Source organism: Cantharellus anzutake, assembly GCF_015039405.1.
Source record: "Cantharellus anzutake strain C23 chromosome Unknown EI90scaffold_27, whole genome shotgun sequence".
Classification (NCBI taxonomy): Eukaryota; Fungi; Basidiomycota; class Agaricomycetes; order Cantharellales; family Hydnaceae; genus Cantharellus; species Cantharellus anzutake.
The window spans coordinates 821,313-840,996 of record NW_024066977.1 but is presented as its reverse complement, the minus strand read 5'-3'; the positions used below and the strand labels follow the sequence as shown (position 1 = coordinate 840,996).

The following is a 19,684-nucleotide window of genomic DNA, read 5'->3' as shown; positions in this document are numbered from 1 at the left end:
ACTTGAAGTCGCCGAGCATCTCTCCAACAAAATTTGAGCGTGGAACCAGAGTCCGGGTTCTTGAGCATGCGAACACGAGCTGTGATGCCCGTCGCCCACGGCTGCGCAGGCCAGGAAAGGCTGAGTTGGCAGCTTCTACCTCTACTACGAACCCATTAGCCAAGCACCATCGCCGAGACGGCAACTGGACGCGCGAACAAGATCAATGAGCAAGTGGCTGTGATGCCAACAACTCCAGAGTTGAATTTTCCTCGATCATGAGTTGACCCAGCAGGCATCGGAGCGCTAGGCAGGATCCCAGCCTCTACTAAAGTAGATGGGAGTGCGATAATGTTATGATGGTAAAATTACAATAGCTCTCGGGCGACTAGGCACTGAAAACCCTAATATTGTATCTACTGTACTAAGAAGACTTTTTTTGCAAGGATCAAATGATTAGATCAGACTCGTCGGGGGTAGGAGGTAACGGATGTGCCGCCATATAATCAAGAAGTTCAATCCAATCTTCCTCCGTCCTCCTCCCAGCAACCATCTTTTCCGCTTCACCACGTTTCTCAAGTTCCCTCCAAGTGAAAAACATCTGGATAAGTGTAGGCAAATCGTCGGTCCTTCTCCGCCAATCCTCAACGTACCGACCACCACTTCCAAGTAACGGTAGCCCAGTGACGTTCTTCTCTTTGAGAAAATCTATGATACCATCCATGAAGATGTTCGCTTCTTGCCATTGTCCGGTAAAATCAATGAGCGAATGGGCCCGTTTATCGGGATCGTATCCTGCCCGTCGAAGACGTTCCTCGTCCTCCTCCAATTCCCGAAGGAGCGAAATTCTGTCGGCCACGAGAGATGGATCGGCGATAACCCGAGTAGCAAAAATAGCTTGGGCAGCATCGGCGAGGCAGGTGGAGGAGTCCTTGGCAGCCCAAGAACGAAAAGGGAGTTAGGAGGAAAGCGCGAACTTAAACTCATCGTGTGCCTGTAAAGAGGGCGCATGTATTTCCCGTTGCTCGTCAGTGGCAGAGGAGGTGGTGGATGGATATGTGAAGTGTTGTGTGATTTTGCTTTCGGGTCGATGACAAGTGCATCTCCCGCACTCAGAAAGGGAACAATATGACGATATCCAGTTGCAAGAATAACGCTATCGACATCTGTCACAGAGGATCCATCTTCAAAGTAAATGGCATCACGATCAAAGTTTCTTAATCGAGGCTTCGGAATAATGAATGGATTCGAGGGTCGCCTTTCCTTCCCGACGACCGTGCGATATATACCTATCACAACAACACAAGTTATACCAGAAAAAAAGTCGACAAGAAAAAAAATGGAAATGGTGTACCTTGGTAACGAATGGGGTAATGTGGTTCGCAATGTCCATGCCACTGACACCACCACCGACGACGAGGACGGTGCGGTTTGTATAAGGTTCTGGACCCATAAAGTACATAGAATGTCGTATATCCCTCCGGAACGGGGATTTGGGGTCACTGCTCGATAGCCAGTCATCTCTCCGGGAAAGTCGTTCACAAGAGGGTACCGGTTTTGACCAGTGGCCACGATGAGATGATCGAATTTCTCGTATATTGTCTCCATTCATCTACCGGGTCCAGCAGGACCGAGTACCAAAAACGGGCGGGCTCCTGCGCAGTCACAGGCAGGCTTGTTCGTGGTCTTCGGATGGTGAGCTCCCAATGGCCGTGGGTGGCATTACCGGACCAGCGGGCGACAGTGACATTATGCCGCAAATGAACCCAGCCAGTGAGATTGTAGTTCGCAGCGACATCTTTGTGGTACTGGTACATGGATTGTGGGGTGGAAATAAGTTCAAGCTCGGGAGGGAAGAGGAGGTGGGGATGAGTATCTAGAAATGGATGAGATGAAAACATTAATTGTGGGAAATAGGTTGATGACAGGAGGGGGTGTAAACTCACTAATGGGATGAGGCGAATTCGTGCGAAGTCAGGATAAAGCGCAGTCTCTGGTATAAGAGGAGGCTCAGGCTTGACCTTTTGTTCGAGCCTGTTAGTTCTTTTACAGTCAGCAATGTATGCATCACATCTGTGAAGTCTCTGGGAAAAAAAAATGATGGATTGCAACATACCATACACCGCCTATATCGTGACGCTGCTCGTACAAGACAACTTCCCAGCTGACATGATCGTTCTCCCGTTGATAGTCTGGCTGACCTTCAGGAACGAAAGACCCGCCGTTCCGGCACCCACGACAGCAATGCGTTTTGGCGACGAGGAACTGTCTTGCAAACGAGTCGGCTCAGGTCCAGGTACTCCAAACGGATGGTACTGCCCTGCCAGTGACAAGAAACGGCCGATCAAGGCTGGGATGGTTAATATCGAGTCCACCAGCATCTGTCGTTTTTCGCAAGCGCTAAATCGTTGTACCCGTTTTGCCCTTGGGCCGCTCCCCACCCGGTGATTATTGCATAGGCTATAGCGGAGTTGGCCGGACTCGACTGTATCACCCTTGCCGTGACAAACGTCATAAATGCGATTAAGCTCCTATACATACAAATGTCAAGCCTTATGCTTTAAAAAAAAAAGAGCACACCTTAGGTAGTAAGTAGATGGACTTTACAAAGCGAAGACACGGAGATATCTCTGCTGTCAGTCGTATGGTCAGAATGGGAAAAAAGGACCCTAAGTTACAGAGGACCCTCCGTTACGCGTCACGCATGTCATGGGCCATCCCAACTCCCTCCCAAAATCATGTCCTCCAGCCAGAGGCCTCAGCAGGTGCCTGGGGGTTCACCTGAACTCCATCCATCTAATAGTGCCAACCGCATTGGAGGACGCTTCTTATTACCTTGGCGAAGCTTTCAACCCGATGACAATGTCGATCGGGTTCGGCGAAACCTGGCCGTGCCTGGTTCACTGTCCACCGGGCTCTTGCCACTGATCCAAACTTAAAGGGCCGTCTTAGAAATGAGACCGAATTCGATGCTTATGTCAAGCCTGGGAGCAATGAAGAGCTGGAACTTGTCAAGTTGCTTTTCAGTATGGCGAACAACCAGGTTCCCTGGAGTGATTTATTTAAACATGGTGCATTGCCTTCTACCTTTTGATGCCAAGCACTTGGTTATCATATTCTGTCTTAAGAGGCTTTTCTGAAATCTGAGGCTGAGTTAATTTACACTTCGAACTCAGCTTTGGGTGCGCAGTGAATTCAATCCTTTTGTTGACCCCCTCTGACTCGGACAACAGCCACCACACAGCATGGAGCGGTGAATTCAAAGGCGACCTCGCAAATGTGCTTTTCGAAACTATGCGGATGACCTTTCCAAGGATAAAACTCCTTATGCTAGGCTAACGACTATCATAAATTCATCTGGAACCGGCAAGTCTCGTATGGTGGACGAGCTTGGCAAGGAAATTATAACGGTGCCTATGTGTTTTACGTCCGGGAATCAAAGGTCCTTCGTTCTGCCTTTTCTTTATAAGTATGGCTTAATCCGACTTCCATAGGAATGCCTCCTCCCGATATGAAACTCCGTGATTGGCTTGTTTCTCAGATACGCAATAGGGATACCGTTCAGAAGAGGTTACGGGGATTCTTGTTTCTCTCTTAGTGGTCACTCTCAGAACACTGAAGACCATCGTGTCAGAGAAACAAGGTGATTATCTTCCGACCCCTCATCGGATTATTTGCTAATGGCTTTGCAGATATGGAGTTACCAAGTTTAAATTGGGAATCGTCAAAAGAAAAGCTGCAGGACTATATGCCATTGGTTGTAGATCGCCAGAGGAGGCTGGCATCTGCCTTCCGCGAGCATATGACTACGGTCAATTATATCATGCTTCGGGTACCCATCGAAACACTTTCTACGATGAGGTAATCAAGTTGGCCGATGAGGTAAATTCCTGTCCTTCACCGTTTTTGTGAGAATGACGTTTTCTCGAGTTTGTGCAAGGCAGCACATGGGTCAAGGACGAAGCAGAACGGCAATATGGATGGTACGTTATGGGAGGCAAGGGCCTGCAAGAGGCAGGAAAGGGCCCACTCGATGCAGGCGAAAGCCTCTGTCGCTTCATAGATGAACATAAGATTTTGGAATCGAATCATGGCCCACGACGACCTCTGGTGGTCCTCGCTTTCGACGAGGCTCATGCCCTCACTGATAACCCACGTCAAACAGACTGGAATCTGTTCTCAGAGTTGCGTCGAACTCTACGACAAATCCAGGACTTCCCAATATTCTCAATCTTTCTTTCGACAGCGGGGCGCTTCAATAAATTCTCCCCAGAGATCCGTTCTGATCCTTCAGCTCGGGTCAGAGAACCCGACAACCGTCCCTGAATCCGATTTCCGAAATCAGTTTCGACGATCTTGCGTACCCAGCATTGAAGGATACCGTTACGATACACAGAGTGGTAGAAACCGATTGGATTTCCCATCTCGGACGCCCATTGTATGTTCACCCCAGTCATCCCTTCAGAGAGCCGCTTTCTTACCACCTCGAGTAGATTCGGGTCTTATTGGGATAAGTTCCCAGATGAGCTAGCGATTCTGGATTCTGCGAGGCAGAAGCTGCTGAACGGGCCAAATGAGCTGAGGGACGACAATTCGGCTGGTGCCCTTGCCTGCCTCTCCGTACGTTTAGCGCTGGAGTTCAACACAGACGTTTCAGCCCACGCTGTAAGCTGTGTCCAGGTTGAACGGCATATGCGACTCTGCCTCTCAGCGACTGCTGGATTCGAGGAATTGATTACCATTCCTGGGTCCGAACCACTTCTGGCTGAGGCTGCCTATGAACTCATGAGGGATACGCATAGGAACGCAGTGCACCATTTGGCGAACCATTCGGATCTGAACTGCATCGACCGTGGGCGGCGTGGTGAGCTAATTGCGACTCTGCTGATCATGCAAACATACGACGCAGCACGGGAAATTAGTGGTAGAAGATGGGTGTCTGTGGCCAACTTCATGGAGGCCTTACTTCCGACGTGGAACTATGAGATGCTCCTTCAATCCAGCCCGACATCTTGGCTCGTGAAGGATGGGCCCAAGAATCGCGACAACACATTCCAGGCGATATTCAAGGACTACGGCATGTGGTTTAACCATGTCATCAAGATCGAGACACAGGAGATGATCTCAAGCAACCATCTGTGGAAATTTGTTACGCGTGGGGCGATGATATTGTGTGCGACTAATCAAGAAGGCATTGATATTGTTTTGCCCATTTGTCACACGACACGAAATCTTTGCCCAGATTCTATGACGGCCATGGTCATCCAGGTGAAGAATGCGCCGACTTACAAGGCAACACTCAAATCGTCATTGTTTGATACGATGGATCGTGCTGTACTATTCTCCACCTCCGACTCCGACTTTGCTGAGGCTTCAGGGGAGCCGAATATCACAGAGCTGGCGGAGCCCAAGAAAAAGAAAAGGAAGATGGCCCCAGGGCCAAGTGTGATTCCGAAGCCAGAAGCGGCGGATCTGAAGCCGGTTATCCGAGTGGTATTTGACTTGGCTTCTCCAGAACCTGCTGTAGTCTTCAGGCAATGGCCTGAGGTCCAGCATCATTTCAGCGGGTTTACTACCTTTGATATCTGGCTGGCAGGCCTCTCATGCAAAACATTCAAGCAGATTCAAGAGGCGGATCTGGAATCCTACCAAATACTTTTAGAGCGTTCACTTATGCCTCACGATGCACTCAGTTTGAAGGATGAACCAAATGTAGGTGAGAAGGCAAGGCAAGGCAAGGAGGCCAGTAGGCAGAGCATGGTGCCGTTGATCCTCCAGGACTTAGCCATCATGGTATTCATCTCTAGGATCGAAAAACTGTCTAGGACTCCGCATCCCTAGCTGATTGACTTTCAATGCATACACTTAGGACTTGAATGTACTTTGGCAATTATGATGTTCTTATTCTCCGATGTGTTGCAACTATCGAAAGATGCAACAGCTAGCTCCATTCAGCTTTAGCTCATCGGCCAAGGAGAATGCATAACTAGTGCTTCGAATCGCACAAAGGAGAATGGGACCTTATGTGCCAGTGGTATGATACCAGCCCTCGAATTAAATTTTCCACGATCATGAGTTGACCAAGGCGCCCGTCTACAAACCCAAATGCGCACTGACCTGAACAGATTGTAATATCGTGCTGAGGCATTGAGCTGTGACGCAACGTCTCATTAAACTTTTGGATCAACCTCGATGGGAGTAGGAGGCAACGGATGTGTCTCCAGATAGTCAAGCAGTTCAGCCCAATCTTTCTCTGTCCTCCTCCCAGCGAGCAGCTTTTCCGATTCACCACGTTTCTCGACCTCCCTCCAAGTGAACAACATTCCGACAAGCGCACGCAAATCCCCATGCTTTCTCCGCCAATCATCGACGTACCGACCACCACTTCCAGGCAATGGTAGTCCAGTGACGTTCCTCTCCTTGAGGAAATCTATAAGGCTCTCCATCCAGAGGTTCGACGCTTGGCCAAGATCGCCAAGATCGACGAGCGTATGTGCTCGCTTATCGGGATCATATCCTGCCCGTCGAAGACGTTCCTCATCCTCCTCCAATTCCCGAAGGAGTGAAATTCTGTTGGCAACGAGAGATGGGTCGGCGATAACCCGGGTAGCGAAAATAGCTTGAGCAGAATCTCCGAGCGCAGGTGGAGGAATCCTCGGCAGTGCAAAGACAAAAAGAGAGCTAGGAGGGAAATAGGAGCTCAAACTCATCGTATGTTTGTAAAGAGGATGCATGTATTTTCCGTTGCTCGTGAGCCGTAGAAGAGGGGGCGGATGGATGTGTGAAGTGTTGTGTGATCTTGCATTGGGGTCGATAACAAGTGCATTTCCAGCAATCAGAAACGGCACGATATAGCGGTATCCAGTTGCAAGGATAACGCTATCAACATCTGTCACGGAGGATCCATCTTCAAAATAAATGGCATCACGATCGAAGTGTGACAATCGAGGCTTTGGAATAAGGAAATGGTTCGACGGGTCGCCTTTCATCCCTGCCGATCGTGCAATGTATGCCTATCGCCAACACGATTAATTATGCCAAGGCAAAACGGAGACAAAATAGAAGTGGTGTACCTTGGCAGCGAATGGGGTAATGTGGTTCCCAATATCCATGCCACTAACACTACCCCCGGCGATAAGAACAGTGCGATTTACGTAAGGTTCTGGGCCGTTGAAGTAGATAGAATGTCGTATGTCTCTCCGGAACGGAGACTCAGGATCAGTTTTCAATAGCCAGTCATCTCTTCCGGGAAAGTTATCCACAAGAGGGTACCGGTTTTGACCGGTGCCACGATGAGGTGATCGAAGTTTTCGTATATAGTCTCCAAATCGTGTTCTGAGCCCTGTAAGACTGAGCACCAAAAATGGGTGGGATTCTGCATAGTCCCGGATGGGCAAGTTTTTCGTGGTCTTTGGATGGTAAGTCCCCAATGGCCATGGGTAGCATTACCAAACCAGCGAGCGGTAGTGACATTATGCCGCAAATGAATCGAGCCAGTAAGGTTGTAGTGCGCGACGACATCTTTGTGGTACTGGTACAAGGACTGCGCGCCAGGAAATAAGTCCAGTTCGGCGGGGAATGGGAAGTTCGGAAAGGTATCTAAAATTGACGAGGTAGAGCGACGATAGAATGATGGGAGGGGTGCATACTCACTAACGGGGTGCGGCGAATTCGTACGAAGGTTGGGGTAAAGCGGAGTCTCTGGTAGAAGAGGGGGCTCAGGCTTGACCACTTGCTCAAGCCTGTAGTTCATACGATCAACACTACATGCATGACAACTGAAGAAAAACGCCACCACATACCATACGCCACCTATATCGTGGCGCTGTTCGTACAGGACAACTTCCCAGTTGACATCACGCTCTCGCTGGTACCCCAGGCTGACTTTAAGGAACGAGAGACCTGCCGTTCCGGCACCCACGACGGCTATGCGTTTTGGCGGCGAAGAGATGTCTTGCGGCTGGGAAGTTCGAAGACCTGGTTGCCCAAGCAGTTCGAAAGGACGCTGCCACGGGGAAAAATGGCTGATCAATGCTCGAAGAGTTAATATCGAGTCCAGCAGCATCCTCAACGGTGTCGTTTTTCCGTAGTAGTCGTCGTTGGCTATTTCACTCACAGCCTTCGGGCGGGCGGCTCGTGAGAGCGCACTGGCAGGGCAAACGGTATTCAGAATAGATACTCGGAACAAAAGCGAAATCACCCGGATTTGATCATGAGGAGAATTAATGGCCTTCCTTCGTTCAATTTGGTGAGTCATCACTTGCTGTTCGGCCGCCGTTCCCGCGTGCCTCGGTTCAGCTTCAAGTTCGCTGTTTCATAGTTGCTCTCCTGCTCAACATAACATAGAGAGGCATGCTTGCGGAGAGTCGTGACACTGCCGGTGCCTGCCAAATGTGTCAACTTTGTCATTGACAGGATTTATTACTGTATGAGTGGCTGTTCAACGCTTACTTGACAACGGGCCGAGGCTATGAAAATTATACAGTGCCTTATCACGTATTGAGAATCCCCTGTGCGCTAGGTCCTCCCACCTAGATCATGTATGCAAAGGTGATCTTCAGGTCGGAAGGTCTATTTTTTTGTCATTTGTTATCGCGTTCGCTACATTTAGTCCTTCACAGGAGACTGGTCACGTCGATACGGTCGCGTTTTTGGAAGCAGGATTTCAGCCCGTTCTTGGAGGCATCATTAAAAGGAATCGTGCAGTCATTCGGTAATGCAGTTTCCCTGGTTCACGAAGAAGAGTCCGTACTGCGAAGATGGGACGTATGACGAAACTTTTTCATAGACTTTTGTAAAGTTAACAGCCTTCCTATCCGCTGCAGAACGCTGTGGAGGGACACCGCACCATGAAATCACAATGAACCTTCAATCTCGGTACGTTTTTTTTCGCTTTTTTCATTGTCAGGGATTCGAGCATGCAGCTGTGGGTGGGTGTCGCGAGATATTTAATACGTACCTTCTGAATAACAGTAATAATGATTCAAGCATGTGGACGAATTGTGAAGAAGTGTAGTGATGAGACGTACAGCGATTTGTGCCCTCGATGTCGGAATTTTAGCTGATGAGAGTGAGATGGTGGCAATGGGATGGTAAAGACATGTCCGAGTAGGAGATTACCATACTTGGAGTCTCCTCAATACAAGATCTTTGGCGATCGATTGCACTTCAGAAATTGATCACCGGAAGGCAAGCAGGCATAATAGTAGTACTACTGGCTTGCAAAATGTGGGTTGAGTACAATGAGCTCTATCGCTTTTCCCAAGCACCTCAATGAGAAAGCAGCACTGCCACGTAATCACGAGGGGGCGGAACAGATCCGCCACACAAATTTTTCAAGAGCTCAGAAGTGGAATTTCCCCCGCCCACTCGGGTTTTTCGGCCTCTCCGACAAAGAACGTCGCTAGGTCATTCCTCGAAAGCAACCATCCTACATACCGATCTCCTACAAATCCTACCTTCAATGAACCTCCTTTGGAATCGTTCAACGTTGGAACTCGCGCCAACGTCACGTTCAGACCATCCGATGCCTCCGAATGCACGAGCTCTCCGGTCGCCACCACGTCTATCAGGGGGTTGGGAGGTTAGCATCCCACTCTCTTGGGCAAGTGAGCGGAACAGTTATACCTTCCCAAGCCGAATGACCTATGAGTTTTATGCCTGCTACAAGGGACTCACGAACGAGTGAGAAATGATCCTTGGGCGATTTTACAGACACGGTTGAAAGAAGTACGATATTTTTTATATCATGCATTTTCATCAGTTTGAATATGATTTCGTATCCTTTCGTGATAGGGTTTCCCTGTGGCTGGCCAACCTTTGCGCCAAGCACGGAGATGATGCCCTTCACTACAGGGAAATCTTCCAGTTTCGAAAAGCACGACTCCAGTGCGGCCTCGTCATCCAATTGTCCGACTACGACGCGGACCAAAGGGGAGTTTCGTACATCTTCAGGAAGCTTGTCAGGGGACCGCACGTAAAGTGTGAGATAATTTCCTCGAGAAAGAGCTTTGGATGAAAGCAAAAGAGTGTGAGGTGAATGTCATCAGCATTCAATATCTCCGACGTCATTACCTAGCTCGATGATCTTCAACCCCGAAGGGCCTGTTGAGCCAAATAGAATGAAGTGGCCAGGAGGCTGCATGTCCGTTTAACCACTCAAGTGCTTCACTCTCGTCGATCTACGGCGTTGAGCAAATCTCGAACTCCGCCTGGGATCGCCTCCACGTGCAACAACAATATTCTCATGCGAACGACTTGCTTACATAAGGATCTGTCGCAATATTTTTGCCAAGTGGCGACATTTCAGCGCCATCCTATTCGTCGGATTGACGCCATGCTGCTGCCAATGGCTTCACTGATTCTCTTAAGGGAGGGTTCTGAGACAACCACTATCTATAGGTGCATCTTCTCGTCTTTGTGTGTCGGCAACGGCTCCGCCTCGCACCCTGTCTCTAACCTCCAACCTGATTCTCGGACGGATCTTCTGCCGTGTCCATAAATACTCGCAGGCCCGCCCTTGTTGCATCTTCTCGGGACCTCAATTTAAACACGACTTTTTTTTCGGTGAAACCTCAGGCTGTCATCCACCTTTTGGAGAGCTAATGACAATATCTGGTCGATCAACACCCTCCCCAAAACCTTCCGTGCCGCCCATTCCGCGCCGAAGATCCACACGTGTGCGCGTGGGATCAGATTCGCTGCATGGGGAGAAAAGCGTGCTCGGCCCTTCCAAGAATTCAAAATTAAGAACTCGCGACGAATTGCACCATTCTTCGTCTCCCGAAATTAATCCTCTTAAGTCTGTTGACAGGGCTGGATCGGTCAAAAGAGAGGATTGGTACGAAGTTCCTCCGTTGGAACATCGACTTAAGTCGTCAGTAAGCAGATACTTTTTCTCCCCCACCCAATATTACCAGCCTCACAGCGCCATGCAGATGAATTCGAGGTTGCCTAATGATCCACCCCCTGGAGCGGGACAATCTGGCCGGGGTCAGCCAAGGCGCTCAGTGGGAAATCCTCAGTATACCCAATCAGGGTCAACATCATCGCGTAATACCAGTGTCGGTGATCCCGGCGTAGCCGCACGAGGTACAAGCCCAAGACGGGGTGTTCCGATTCAATACTCGACAAGTCACGGTCACCCGTCCCCACCCACCTCGTTCGCTCCGTCTGATACTTATCCTGCAAACGCGCCCACAGTTACAGGTCCCTTTGCTCAACCTGGCTTTCCTACCGCTCCCCAAGCAGCTCCTACGTCTCTGTATTTTCCTCCCTTTGACCTGGCGCATTTATCGCCAGAACAACAGCAAGTCGTAATCAATGCCCATTATCAAATTTTATTGCTTGGCGCTCAGCAGCAACAGCAATCAATTCACCACACTCACCAATCATCTTCGATTCACCCTCAGCCTCAGCCTCATTCTTTACAGCGGATGTTGCCTCCCATCGTTAACCCCGGATCTAACACACCTCAATGTACGCTTGATAATACATTCCTATCCGTTCTCCCACAGGATTGAAATGATCCCATCACACACTCTCTAGTTTTGGCCCAATCTTCGCATCCTACCCTACCTTCGGGTCTGCCGAATCACCCATCAGGCTTCGCGAACCCCCCACCCGACCTGTCGACCTTGTACGCCTCCTTTGGCCAGCCACTCTTACCACCCACTGGACTTTTCAATCCCGCCCAACAACAAGCAAGCTCGGGAAATCTTCTCACAACGCCATTGGTCCCTCACTCTCCCACTGGGCATGCATCCGGTTCCAGTTCGCTTCCTCAATTCACGACGGCTCAGGGTCTACCACGAAGCTTTTCAAATTCGCCACCATCACAACCATCACCCGTCTCGTCGTCCACCCTTAGTTTTAGCGGTCCCCCAGGGACCGGGCCCAGTTCGGTCCCACTCGTTCAGGGCACGGCTCCCGCGCCGCACTCACACTCAGATTCGGGCCCTGAAGAGGATGACCTCGCTGAAGCGGCTGCTATCGCTGACGAAAAAAGACGACGGAATACTGCTGCTAGCGGTACGTGACCATCTGTTTTCAAATTCTAATCCCTTTCTAATCCTACCTTCCTTTTATTTCATCCATCCGACATTTGTTTGTTTGTTTTTTTTTCCAGCGCGATTCCGAACCAAGAAGAAACAACGTACATTGAATCTTGAACGGAATATCCAAGATTTGACTGGACGAGCAGAAGATTTGGAGAAAGAAGCTGGGGAGCTTCGTAAGGAGAATGAATGGTTGAGAGAAATGGTCGTTCTGAAGGGGAGACGTGCATTAGGGATTGACCAACAACCAGGGACATCATCAGGACAAGCGAGTGGGAGTGGGAGTGGGAGCGGGAATGCTGCTAGTGTCCCAGTTCGAGCGTCTTCCGGGGGTGTTGCAGGTTCTCGTTCGGGTGCCTTGGGTGGTGAGAGGGCCATGAGATCAAGATCGGAGAATCGAGGTATGGATATCGATGATGACGATGAGGATCAAGAGTCCGATGGTGACGATTGAGTTGTCGTCTGTGCAATTGTCAAATAGACAAATACAACTTTGAATTTCTCTTTTCAGTAACGGAGTTGGGAAGGTGGGGAGTGTTGGGGGAGGGGGGCTGGTTGCCCTGCTGCCTTGCCTATTGCTTTCACTCTTTAGATCTCGCGTTGCCCGATTCATTTAGCCGATTGTATCGATTAACATCTCGAATGCCAATCTAGTTAGTACTATAATGGTACAAAGACTCGTGGTCCTTGGTCGATGACGTATACGAGACCCCTCTCGATCGAAAAAAAGTAGTTCAATATCAAGCTCCAAAAGTTTCTTTCCATCAATCATTTATCCAAGTGCGTTCGTAGGTAAGGAAAAGAGATAATGGTAAACCACACACACATTGAAGGGCAGGAAAAAACAAACAAACAAACAAACAAAGGAACAAGAACAGCCTCCTCCCTCATTCATGCACGAGAAGATAGTGAATCAGTCTGAAAACATGCTCATCATCATCAAAAGAAAACAAACAAACAAACCAAACTCAATGACCAAGCTTGGCTCCTTTCTTACTTTGCCTTGCAAGTTCTTCCGGAGCCAAAGGCCTCGGTCCGGGTAACGTCGACACACCATCCCTCCATTCCCTGGGATGGTATGGTTCACGAGGGGCACCAGGCGCATAACTGTTCCTCTCTTCCAAGTTCCATCCACCATACCCACCACCACCACCGCCACCCCCGCCACCGCCACCGCCATCTGGCACGCTCATACCCACACCCCCATTCCCATTCCCACTCCACGGCACCACAGGTCTTAAAGGTGCACAAAGAATCGAAGCGAATTGCGTTTGGACACGTTTGAGGGTGTTCACAGCTTTGGAAACGGCACTCTTCGAATGAGCCGTATTAAGGAGTTCATGGATGTTCGTCATACAAGAAAGAGAAGCAGGAAGCCAAGGTCTTGGCCTTGCACGTGTGTAACGTCTTCTAGGAGACCTGACGTTTGTCGATGGCGGAGTAGGAGGTGTTGGTGAAAGGATATGAGCGTTATAGAGGTTGTTACTGTTGCTATTGCTACTTTGGATTGATGCCGACGATGTCGGCTGATGGTCATTCGTGACAGATCCAGATAAGGAGTGTTCGGTTCCGAGGAGATAAGGGTTATTGGTTATCACGCCGCTAGGCGAAGTAGGGTCAGGTGAACGATGGTGCACTGCTGGTGTGTGCGCTAGTCCAGAATGGGCGAGTTGAGAGCGTGGCGGAAGTGGAGCTGATGGACCGATATGCGCCGATGGATGGTTGACAGGGATGGACGTTGCGGCTGACAGGGTGCTTGCAGCATCGGAAGAATGCGAAGAGATGGTGGGACTGGAATTGTACTGATTAAAAGATGGCCTCATAAGTGGATCCGTGTCACCACTGGGATGGAAAGTGAGGATGGATGGATGAGTAGGATAGGGACTCGCCCGTGGCGGCTCGTTCATATTTGCTCCTATTCGACTTTGTACATCGTCTTGAAGGGAACAAGGAGGCACGTTGCCTTTATCCATCAGTAACCATGCTTCCTTCCACGTGAATGGAGTTTTTAGTTTGGTTGCTCTCACCTAAAGTTGGGAACTGCATTCCTGATTGAGAATCAGGAGAAGGTGAGACCTGTTGGGGTCCTCGTGCGCTTAAAGTCTGCTGCTGCTGCTGCTGCTGCTGTTGTTGCTCTCCCCGTAAGGCCGGCCCTTCTTCCGAACTTCGACCATTGTCACGAGGATCCGGAGACGGAGCCAAGTTTCTACGCCGAGTGCGTCCACATGTTATCTGGTGGCGTTTTAGGTTACTGAGTACTGAGAATCGCCTTTGGCACTGCGCACATTGATGCGCTAGGTGATCGGCCACACAGCAAGTCGATGCATGTAAAGGGATTTGACAAAAAAAGAAAAGAAAGGAAACGGTTGAGCATGCAGATCACAACAGGATCTCCACTCAAGACGTACGCTTCTCGCCTGTGTGAGATAACATGTGCTAACACGAGCAGGGAAATAAGCACGTTAGCATGGCAGCAAGGTTATTTTGAATGAGAGTCCAACGTACTGTGCGGAGCGAGCTAGGTCTATCGAATGTAGCGTCACACCCCATACACGTGTACGGGCGCTCGCGAGGACCTCGTCTATCCATTCGTTTAGAGTGCTTCGTTGGAGCTCGTTCTAGGCTGCACAGTTGTTTCCCGTATTTTCGACACCCGTATTAGCGTCTAGGACCGCAGCAGGAGATGTTGCGGGAATTTGAGTCAAGAGAGTAGCGCAGCAACAGCAGCAGCAGCAGCCGTTACGTTTCCAGTTACATTTAAGCTGTAATGTGGTATGGGGAATTGAAGCCCGAGGAATGGTCAGACGGCGAGGTATGAAACACGTTAGACTGAGAGCCCGGTATCGGAGTTGATGCGCGCTTGCGTCCATGCCATGAGGAAGTTGACTCCCTTGCTGGGAATGATGCACATTGTCTACGGTTGGCATTCCAGAAGAGTGAAGATAGCCCATTGATGGCGTCATGACGGTCCCACCGCTGTGAGTGGCGAAAGATGGTCGACGATAGCGGTGGTCCTGAACCAAGGTGCAGTGGCGTCATTGGGGGAAAGGATGTCCTGGACGCTCGGAAGACCTTGATGAGGGAATGAAAGAGCTCGATAGCCCGACAGCGAAGCCCAGGATTGAGAACTCATTATAGGAATGTGAAAGCGTAGAGTTTAGCGCCGAGGCACAAGGGGGAAGGGATTAGTTTCGTCCAGAATGTGTGTTTTGGTGCAAGAAAGTCCGAGTTGAGGTCGAAACGCGTAATGAGCAACGTGTAGGAGAGGCTTGAGAGAGAGGAAGGGTTAGAGGGGAGGGGGGGGGAGTGAAAGTGGAGACAGGGAAAGAGAAGAGAAAAAAAAAAAGCAAAGAAAAAGGAGCGTGTACCTATGAATTGTCGTTGTGGCAGCGGAATGTGATTGCCTGGCGTAAGCTACTATAATGAACGTAGCTCAATAAATGGTTAGGGACTAAACTTTAGGAGGAACAGCCTGTTTTGCCACATCAGGATATGCTGAACAGGCAGGATTTCCCGTTGCAAGGGGCGTGTACACGCCCGAACACAGTGGCCGCCCATCAAGGTCCTTGATACTATCGAAGCAAGGGCGTGAGATAACCGTCCTCGTCGTAAACAACCTTATACTTTGATTTTTTTAATCACTGATCTATTACATCATTCCGTGATGATCAAGCTTGAAAGCTGCCCCGTTCACAAAACACGAACTAAGCTCGCGCGCGTGTCAGCAAAACACGAATAGTGTTCGTGGTCCTGCCAGTTCCACGCGAGACAAGCCCTGACTGACATACAAGAACCCCGTAAAACGCGCGTGCGTGTTCACCTTCTTTTGGGTCCAATTCGTGTTTGATTTCACGAATGTATATGTGATTTTTGGGGTTTTGACCCCCCCTCCCCTCCCCCTCCCCTGCGACTCATGACTTTTGCAGGCCTTGCTGTAATGCAGCCGGACGAACCCCTAGGGAATGCGCAACTTCATCGGGGGGGATGAGGCCTAATCAAATTGCCAATGACCCTCATCCGTGAGGCATTTCCGAATGCCGAATACGCATAATTATTGGGGAGGGTTGCATACGATATATGCAAATACATTTTCATACAAAACAACCGAAATCCAGATAGAACTAGACCGCATCTAATCTGTCTCCCAAAACCATCACAGATCTGCCACCAAAAGAATTGAAAAATAGTAGTTTGCAAGTGGGTTCAACGTGTACATCCGTGACAGCGTGCTGGCGTGACGATCGCCTTCCTTATGTACCAACGTATTACTACACCATGATCTCGTCCTGTTTCCACCACTCATCCCAGATTCTCGGGGCCCAAGCCCTTAACAATTCTTAGTCTCAATCGGCGCTTATTGCCCATCCGTCCCTTCAGCTGACCAAGGAAACTCGGTTTTTTGGCAACGAGCCCAACCCGGATATTTGCGTTCAACCTTTGCTTACTCTGTAACCCACCCCCCACCCCCACCCCCCTTCCACCTATAAATTCACCCCCCTCCTCCCACCCCGATCCCGACTGCTGATCAACCCCTCATAACTCCTAGACGACTCTTCTCGCACTCATGAACCCATTTGACCTCACTGCTCATCATTCGGAATCGGGCTCGGACGAGAATGCTGGAGCCTCCCCTCTGAGCACCAACTCGGGCGATCAGGACTACAATCACTTTGGGCCTCCATCCTATAGAGGAGAAGGCAAGAAGTTTCAATGTCCTCGGTGCGATGCCTCGTTTACGCGCCCCAGTTCACTTAGACAGGTAAGTGCGGTCCCACTACGCGTTGCTCTTGTCCATCGCATCCCACTCTGCTTTCAGATACCCTATTGAAATTATCTATATACTGACTCTTTCCTTCCTTTGCTTTATCGGGCTTCAGCATCTTCTAATTCACACCGGCGAAAAACGTACGTCCAAGTCAGTACTATCAATGATCAACGAGAAGCTCATATCGTAATATTTCTTTTTTTTTGGTTTGTTTTGTTTTGCATTGTTCCCAACTTTATCCGATGACCTGCCCATCCCATCCCATCCATGTGGATTCGTTATTCTGTTTCGGGGCCCTTGCTTCACCCTCCATAAATCGTGCGTGTGTGATGGGGTGGGGGGCTTCGTATTAATTTGGGTTTTTTTTTTTCTCTCTCTTTTGTTTTCCTCCCTTCCCTCACCACCACCACAACCAAGCCCATCCGTGTGCGCTCTGTCCAAAGCGATTTTCGGTCGTATCGAATCTCAGACGCCACTTCCGCTCCTGCGAAGGCGTCAAGAGCCGCAATCGACCCGGGAATCCTTCCAACAGGACATCCGATAGTCCAGGAGCCACCATCGCACTCCTCCCATCGTTCGAAATCGACATGCCCGGTGAAGAACCCACATCGTTCAACGACACCGCAGGAGGTGGTGGGAGCCCTCAGCAGCGTAGGGACGTACCTACTCAGCACGTATTTCAAGCTGTTATCAGGGATCCCAGTTCTCTAAGCCCTCAACGACCACCTCGTCCGGCTTATAAACCTCATCCAGTTACAGAACGATTCCCATCTACCACCCCAACGAACGTTCCCCCGTGCTCGATCCAGACACGCAATATCCGCCCTCACTTGCTCGCTTCTCAAACGTCGCTTCGCTTACGTCTTCATGGGTCATCGCTAAAGAAGGACCATTGCCATATATACCCATTACGATGCCACTCCCGCCAGTTTGTCCGTCCAGCAGGAGTTTCATGAGTCCAAGTCCAAATTTGGGCATGCCATTACACGATTTACAACGAGTTGGTGATCGTGATGGTGAGATGGACGTCTTTCAAGGAGGTGGCTTCGGAACTCTCGGGGGAGTTGGAGGAGGAGGAATGGGAGGAGTGGGGGTTTCAGGAGGAGGAGCGTCTTCCTCATCTCCGTGTACATCAACACTCCCATTAACACTCACGCACTCGCCCCCTCTGCAGGTACATGCTGAGGAAAGGGACTCTTATGACACGACGACTCCCGTTCATCCTTATCATCCCGCATGTTGGAAAGGAAAGCTTCCAGGACCTGGACTGATGGAAGTCGATAGAATCTTGGAAGAAGTTGCTCCCGGCTACAGGAAGTCTTGAAATGGAGTTGGCAGGGGGAAAATACATATACGATTTTCGCCCTTTTCTTTTTTACTTTTCTTTTCTTTTCTTGGATGAGGATTCTGGGACTCCTTGCCCATTCCCCTTGTATGAAACGTTCTGCTTTCAAATCTCTCTCCTGCCTTGTTTCTTTGCCTTTGCTCGTTCACATCGATAACCTTTGCTCTGCCACGATACACATTCGATATTACCATGGGATACCTTGCCACGCCATGGACACTTTGATCTTTGATCGAATCCACCTCCACTTGTAAAGGATTGATCATCATGTTGTTGTTGTTTGTTCATATGCTGTGTTGTTCATCACTCTCATATGCATGCCGGTCATTCACACATATGCAGTGGTTCTAGTCCAATTAATGTATTGCTCCGACCATTTACGTGCGTAGGGTACGCCATCCAAGGGTGTTGGAAAGGGCATTGAAGGAACAGTACTAAGATAACATACTAAGAAGTGTTTGCTTTTTCAGCAGAACGGCCGGGTGGAACGAAATTAATTTTGTTCCTGTACATGCATGCACATGTACATGTGTGTGTGTGTGTGTATCAGTATATATGGGTGCCAGGTGCATGTTCGTCGATCTTCCCACCGTTCTATTCAAGCAGGGCTGGGGGGTCTCGACCCATCCCGGTCTCTTTCTTTGATGTCGGCGAACTCGATTTAACTCTTCCACCCCTTTTTTTTTCTTTTTTTTCCCTCCGTCCCGTCCCGTCCCCACGGAGACGCGCGGGGCCAGTACATGGGTGGCAGCTCGTGAGATATATTATTCATTCCGCTTTAAAAACGTGTGTAAGTAACCCCGACGTTTTTTCTCTTCATTCCCACCATTGTGCACCCCCACGCTATAGCGATAGCGCTAGGTAAACATAATCTTATTGTGGCAAAGTCGATACATGCAAACTAGCGAGCTCTTTTGCAAGTTTTGGGCGTTATCTCGCTCTCAAGCGTCCGGGCGGGCCGTGTTCCCTTGGACGCATGTGGAACGTAGTAATTACTACTGTAGCCAGTTTCTCATATCTACATGCAAAGAAACCATTATGTCCTTGCATAGACAAGATTGCTTTCGACTTCCCTATCTCTTGCCCTGGCCTCCGCGCCGGCCAAACCCGGGTCCTTTCACATCATGTGGACGGGCAGGGCCTCAAGGGGAGGGCGTCATTAATTATACCTCGCGTTCTCGATCGGCATGTCATCAACATGACGTTGCTCACGGGATATCCCGAAATTCCAAAAACTCGCCTTTTGCGTCCAGGTACTAGTAGCCCCACCCATAATCCACGTTCCATCCAGGCCAAGATAGGTAATATGTATATGTAAAAGCAGGCTTTCGTGTGTTCGGCTCTTTCTTGATGTTTGATTTTTTTTTTACTGTTGTTTCCACTTTGGTGGTTTTGTTTGTACATATTTGACTGTTACTGTAATTTTGTTATAGGGCCTCTTTGTGCTGATCATGAAATTCAGAAGATAAGGAATAGAGGTGAGTTCAACATCAGTGTCCGAATATGACCGCCCAGTCTAAAGTCAAGAATTACAGGTAG

At 49.5% G+C, this 19,684-nt stretch overlaps 9 protein-coding genes across 9 annotated transcripts; 5 read left to right on the top strand and 4 right to left on the bottom strand.

Moving 5' to 3' along the window:
- Window positions 1-285: 285 nt before the first annotated feature.
- EI90DRAFT_3060812 (uncharacterized protein) lies at window positions 286-2,014 on the bottom strand. Its single transcript, XM_039060521.1, has 5 exons — window positions 1,926-2,014; window positions 1,596-1,855; window positions 1,483-1,569; window positions 957-1,242; window positions 286-876 (listed from the first exon to the last, which is right to left on the bottom strand). The coding sequence occupies exons 2-5, from the start codon at window positions 1,794-1,796 to the stop codon at window positions 428-430; spliced, it is 1,023 nt and encodes a 340-aa protein (XP_038915545.1). The 5' UTR covers window positions 1,797-1,855; window positions 1,926-2,014; the 3' UTR covers window positions 286-427.
- Window positions 2,015-2,492: 478 nt separating this feature from the next.
- On the top strand, window positions 2,493-6,248 carry EI90DRAFT_3060807 (uncharacterized protein). Its single transcript, XM_039060520.1, has 13 exons — window positions 2,493-2,870; window positions 2,921-3,050; window positions 3,108-3,161; window positions 3,224-3,258; window positions 3,294-3,354; window positions 3,474-3,564; window positions 3,591-3,622; window positions 3,672-3,790; window positions 3,841-3,861; window positions 3,910-4,297; window positions 4,348-4,417; window positions 4,473-5,744; window positions 5,765-6,248. Exons 1-13 carry the CDS (start codon window positions 2,718-2,720, stop codon window positions 5,784-5,786), a joined length of 2,448 nt encoding a protein of 815 aa, XP_038915544.1. The 5' UTR covers window positions 2,493-2,717; the 3' UTR covers window positions 5,787-6,248.
- On the bottom strand, window positions 5,721-8,579 carry EI90DRAFT_3060806 (uncharacterized protein). The gene is made up of 6 exons (XM_039060519.1): window positions 8,431-8,579; window positions 7,782-8,363; window positions 7,633-7,721; window positions 7,252-7,578; window positions 7,053-7,219; window positions 5,721-6,992 (listed from the first exon to the last, which is right to left on the bottom strand). Exons 2-6 carry the CDS (start codon window positions 8,234-8,236, stop codon window positions 6,150-6,152), a joined length of 1,881 nt encoding a protein of 626 aa, XP_038915543.1. The 5' UTR covers window positions 8,237-8,363; window positions 8,431-8,579; the 3' UTR covers window positions 5,721-6,149.
- Window positions 8,580-9,314: 735 nt separating this feature from the next.
- EI90DRAFT_2922344 (uncharacterized protein) lies at window positions 9,315-10,123 on the bottom strand (the record flags this gene model as incomplete). The annotated part of the gene is made up of 3 exons (XM_039054796.1): window positions 9,315-9,544; window positions 9,607-9,987; window positions 10,054-10,123. 3 exons carry the CDS (start codon window positions 10,121-10,123, stop codon window positions 9,315-9,317), a joined length of 681 nt encoding a protein of 226 aa, XP_038915542.1.
- A 230-nt stretch (window positions 10,124-10,353) lies between these two features.
- EI90DRAFT_1194937 (uncharacterized protein) lies at window positions 10,354-11,697 on the top strand. Its single transcript, XM_039051570.1, has one exon. It carries the CDS (start codon window positions 10,584-10,586, stop codon window positions 11,499-11,501), a length of 918 nt encoding a protein of 305 aa, XP_038915541.1. The 5' UTR covers window positions 10,354-10,583; the 3' UTR covers window positions 11,502-11,697.
- A 275-nt stretch (window positions 11,698-11,972) lies between these two features.
- On the top strand, window positions 11,973-12,246 carry EI90DRAFT_2893867 (uncharacterized protein; the record flags this gene model as incomplete). The annotated part of the gene is made up of 2 exons (XM_039054005.1): window positions 11,973-12,009; window positions 12,107-12,246. Coding segments are annotated over 2 exons (177 nt in total), but the record flags the coding sequence as incomplete, so codon positions are not given.
- A 474-nt stretch (window positions 12,247-12,720) lies between these two features.
- EI90DRAFT_3060786 (uncharacterized protein) lies at window positions 12,721-15,570 on the bottom strand. Its single transcript, XM_039060518.1, has 6 exons — window positions 15,056-15,570; window positions 14,859-15,011; window positions 14,541-14,658; window positions 14,444-14,471; window positions 14,063-14,329; window positions 12,721-13,971 (listed from the first exon to the last, which is right to left on the bottom strand). The coding sequence occupies exons 1-6, from the start codon at window positions 15,166-15,168 to the stop codon at window positions 13,004-13,006; spliced, it is 1,647 nt and encodes a 548-aa protein (XP_038915539.1). The 5' UTR covers window positions 15,169-15,570; the 3' UTR covers window positions 12,721-13,003.
- Window positions 15,571-16,495: 925 nt separating this feature from the next.
- Window positions 16,496-17,529, top strand: EI90DRAFT_1194517 (uncharacterized protein). The gene is made up of 3 exons (XM_039051569.1): window positions 16,496-16,794; window positions 16,913-16,940; window positions 17,244-17,529. The coding sequence occupies exons 1-3, from the start codon at window positions 16,600-16,602 to the stop codon at window positions 17,342-17,344; spliced, it is 324 nt and encodes a 107-aa protein (XP_038915538.1). The 5' UTR covers window positions 16,496-16,599; the 3' UTR covers window positions 17,345-17,529.
- Window positions 17,244-18,525, top strand: EI90DRAFT_3060782 (uncharacterized protein). The gene is made up of 2 exons (XM_039060517.1): window positions 17,244-17,529; window positions 17,610-18,525. The coding sequence occupies exons 1-2, from the start codon at window positions 17,388-17,390 to the stop codon at window positions 18,122-18,124; spliced, it is 657 nt and encodes a 218-aa protein (XP_038915537.1). The 5' UTR covers window positions 17,244-17,387; the 3' UTR covers window positions 18,125-18,525.
- The last annotated feature ends 1,159 nt before the right edge of the window (window positions 18,526-19,684 follow it).

What these genes read in the sequence shown, in the direction of transcription:
- EI90DRAFT_1194517 (XM_039051569.1), top strand. Translation starts at nt 16,600, where the DNA reads ATGAACCCATTTGACCTCACTGCTCATCATTCGGAATCGGGCTCGGAC. An exon ending in GCCCCAGTTCACTTAGACAG is followed by an intron (nt 16,795 to 16,912) that starts GTAAGTGCGGTC and finishes ATCGGGCTTCAG; the next exon opens with CATCTTCTAATTCACACCGG. An exon ending in AATTCACACCGGCGAAAAAC is followed by an intron (nt 16,941 to 17,243) that starts GTACGTCCAAGT and finishes CTCTGTCCAAAG; the next exon opens with CGATTTTCGGTCGTATCGAA.
- EI90DRAFT_3060806 (XM_039060519.1), bottom strand. Translation starts at nt 8,236, where the DNA reads ATGACTCACCAAATTGAACGAAGGAAGGCCATTAATTCTCCTCATGAT. An exon ending in CACGATATAGGTGGCGTATG is followed by an intron (nt 7,722 to 7,781) that starts GTATGTGGTGGC and finishes TATGAACTACAG; the next exon opens with GCTTGAGCAAGTGGTCAAGC. An exon ending in TTACCCCATTCGCTGCCAAG is followed by an intron (nt 6,993 to 7,052) that starts GTACACCACTTC and finishes TGTTGGCGATAG; the next exon opens with GCATACATTGCACGATCGGC.
- EI90DRAFT_1194937 (XM_039051570.1), top strand. Translation starts at nt 10,584, where the DNA reads ATGACAATATCTGGTCGATCAACACCCTCCCCAAAACCTTCCGTGCCG.
- EI90DRAFT_3060812 (XM_039060521.1), bottom strand. Translation starts at nt 1,796, where the DNA reads ATGTACCAGTACCACAAAGATGTCGCTGCGAACTACAATCTCACTGGC. An exon ending in AGATGACTGGCTATCGAGCA is followed by an intron (nt 1,243 to 1,482) that starts GTGACCCCAAAT and finishes GTCGTCGGGAAG; the next exon opens with GAAAGGCGACCCTCGAATCC. An exon ending in CAGGCACACGATGAGTTTAA is followed by an intron (nt 877 to 956) that starts GTTCGCGCTTTC and finishes ATGCTGCCCAAG; the next exon opens with CTATTTTTGCTACTCGGGTT.
- EI90DRAFT_3060786 (XM_039060518.1), bottom strand. Translation starts at nt 15,168, where the DNA reads ATGAGTTCTCAATCCTGGGCTTCGCTGTCGGGCTATCGAGCTCTTTCA. An exon ending in GACCTAGCTCGCTCCGCACA is followed by an intron (nt 14,472 to 14,540) that starts GTACGTTGGACT and finishes TGCTCGTGTTAG; the next exon opens with CACATGTTATCTCACACAGG. An exon ending in AATGCAGTTCCCAACTTTAG is followed by an intron (nt 13,972 to 14,062) that starts GTGAGAGCAACC and finishes GTTCCCTTCAAG; the next exon opens with ACGATGTACAAAGTCGAATA.
- EI90DRAFT_3060807 (XM_039060520.1), top strand. Translation starts at nt 2,718, where the DNA reads ATGTCCTCCAGCCAGAGGCCTCAGCAGGTGCCTGGGGGTTCACCTGAA. An exon ending in GGGTTCGGCGAAACCTGGCC is followed by an intron (nt 2,871 to 2,920) that starts GTGCCTGGTTCA and finishes CCAAACTTAAAG; the next exon opens with GGCCGTCTTAGAAATGAGAC. An exon ending in TCAAAGGCGACCTCGCAAAT is followed by an intron (nt 3,259 to 3,293) that starts GTGCTTTTCGAA and finishes GACCTTTCCAAG; the next exon opens with GATAAAACTCCTTATGCTAG.
- EI90DRAFT_3060782 (XM_039060517.1), top strand. Translation starts at nt 17,388, where the DNA reads ATGCCCGGTGAAGAACCCACATCGTTCAACGACACCGCAGGAGGTGGT. An exon ending in AAGCCCTCAACGACCACCTC is followed by an intron (nt 17,530 to 17,609) that starts GTCCGGCTTATA and finishes TGCTCGATCCAG; the next exon opens with ACACGCAATATCCGCCCTCA.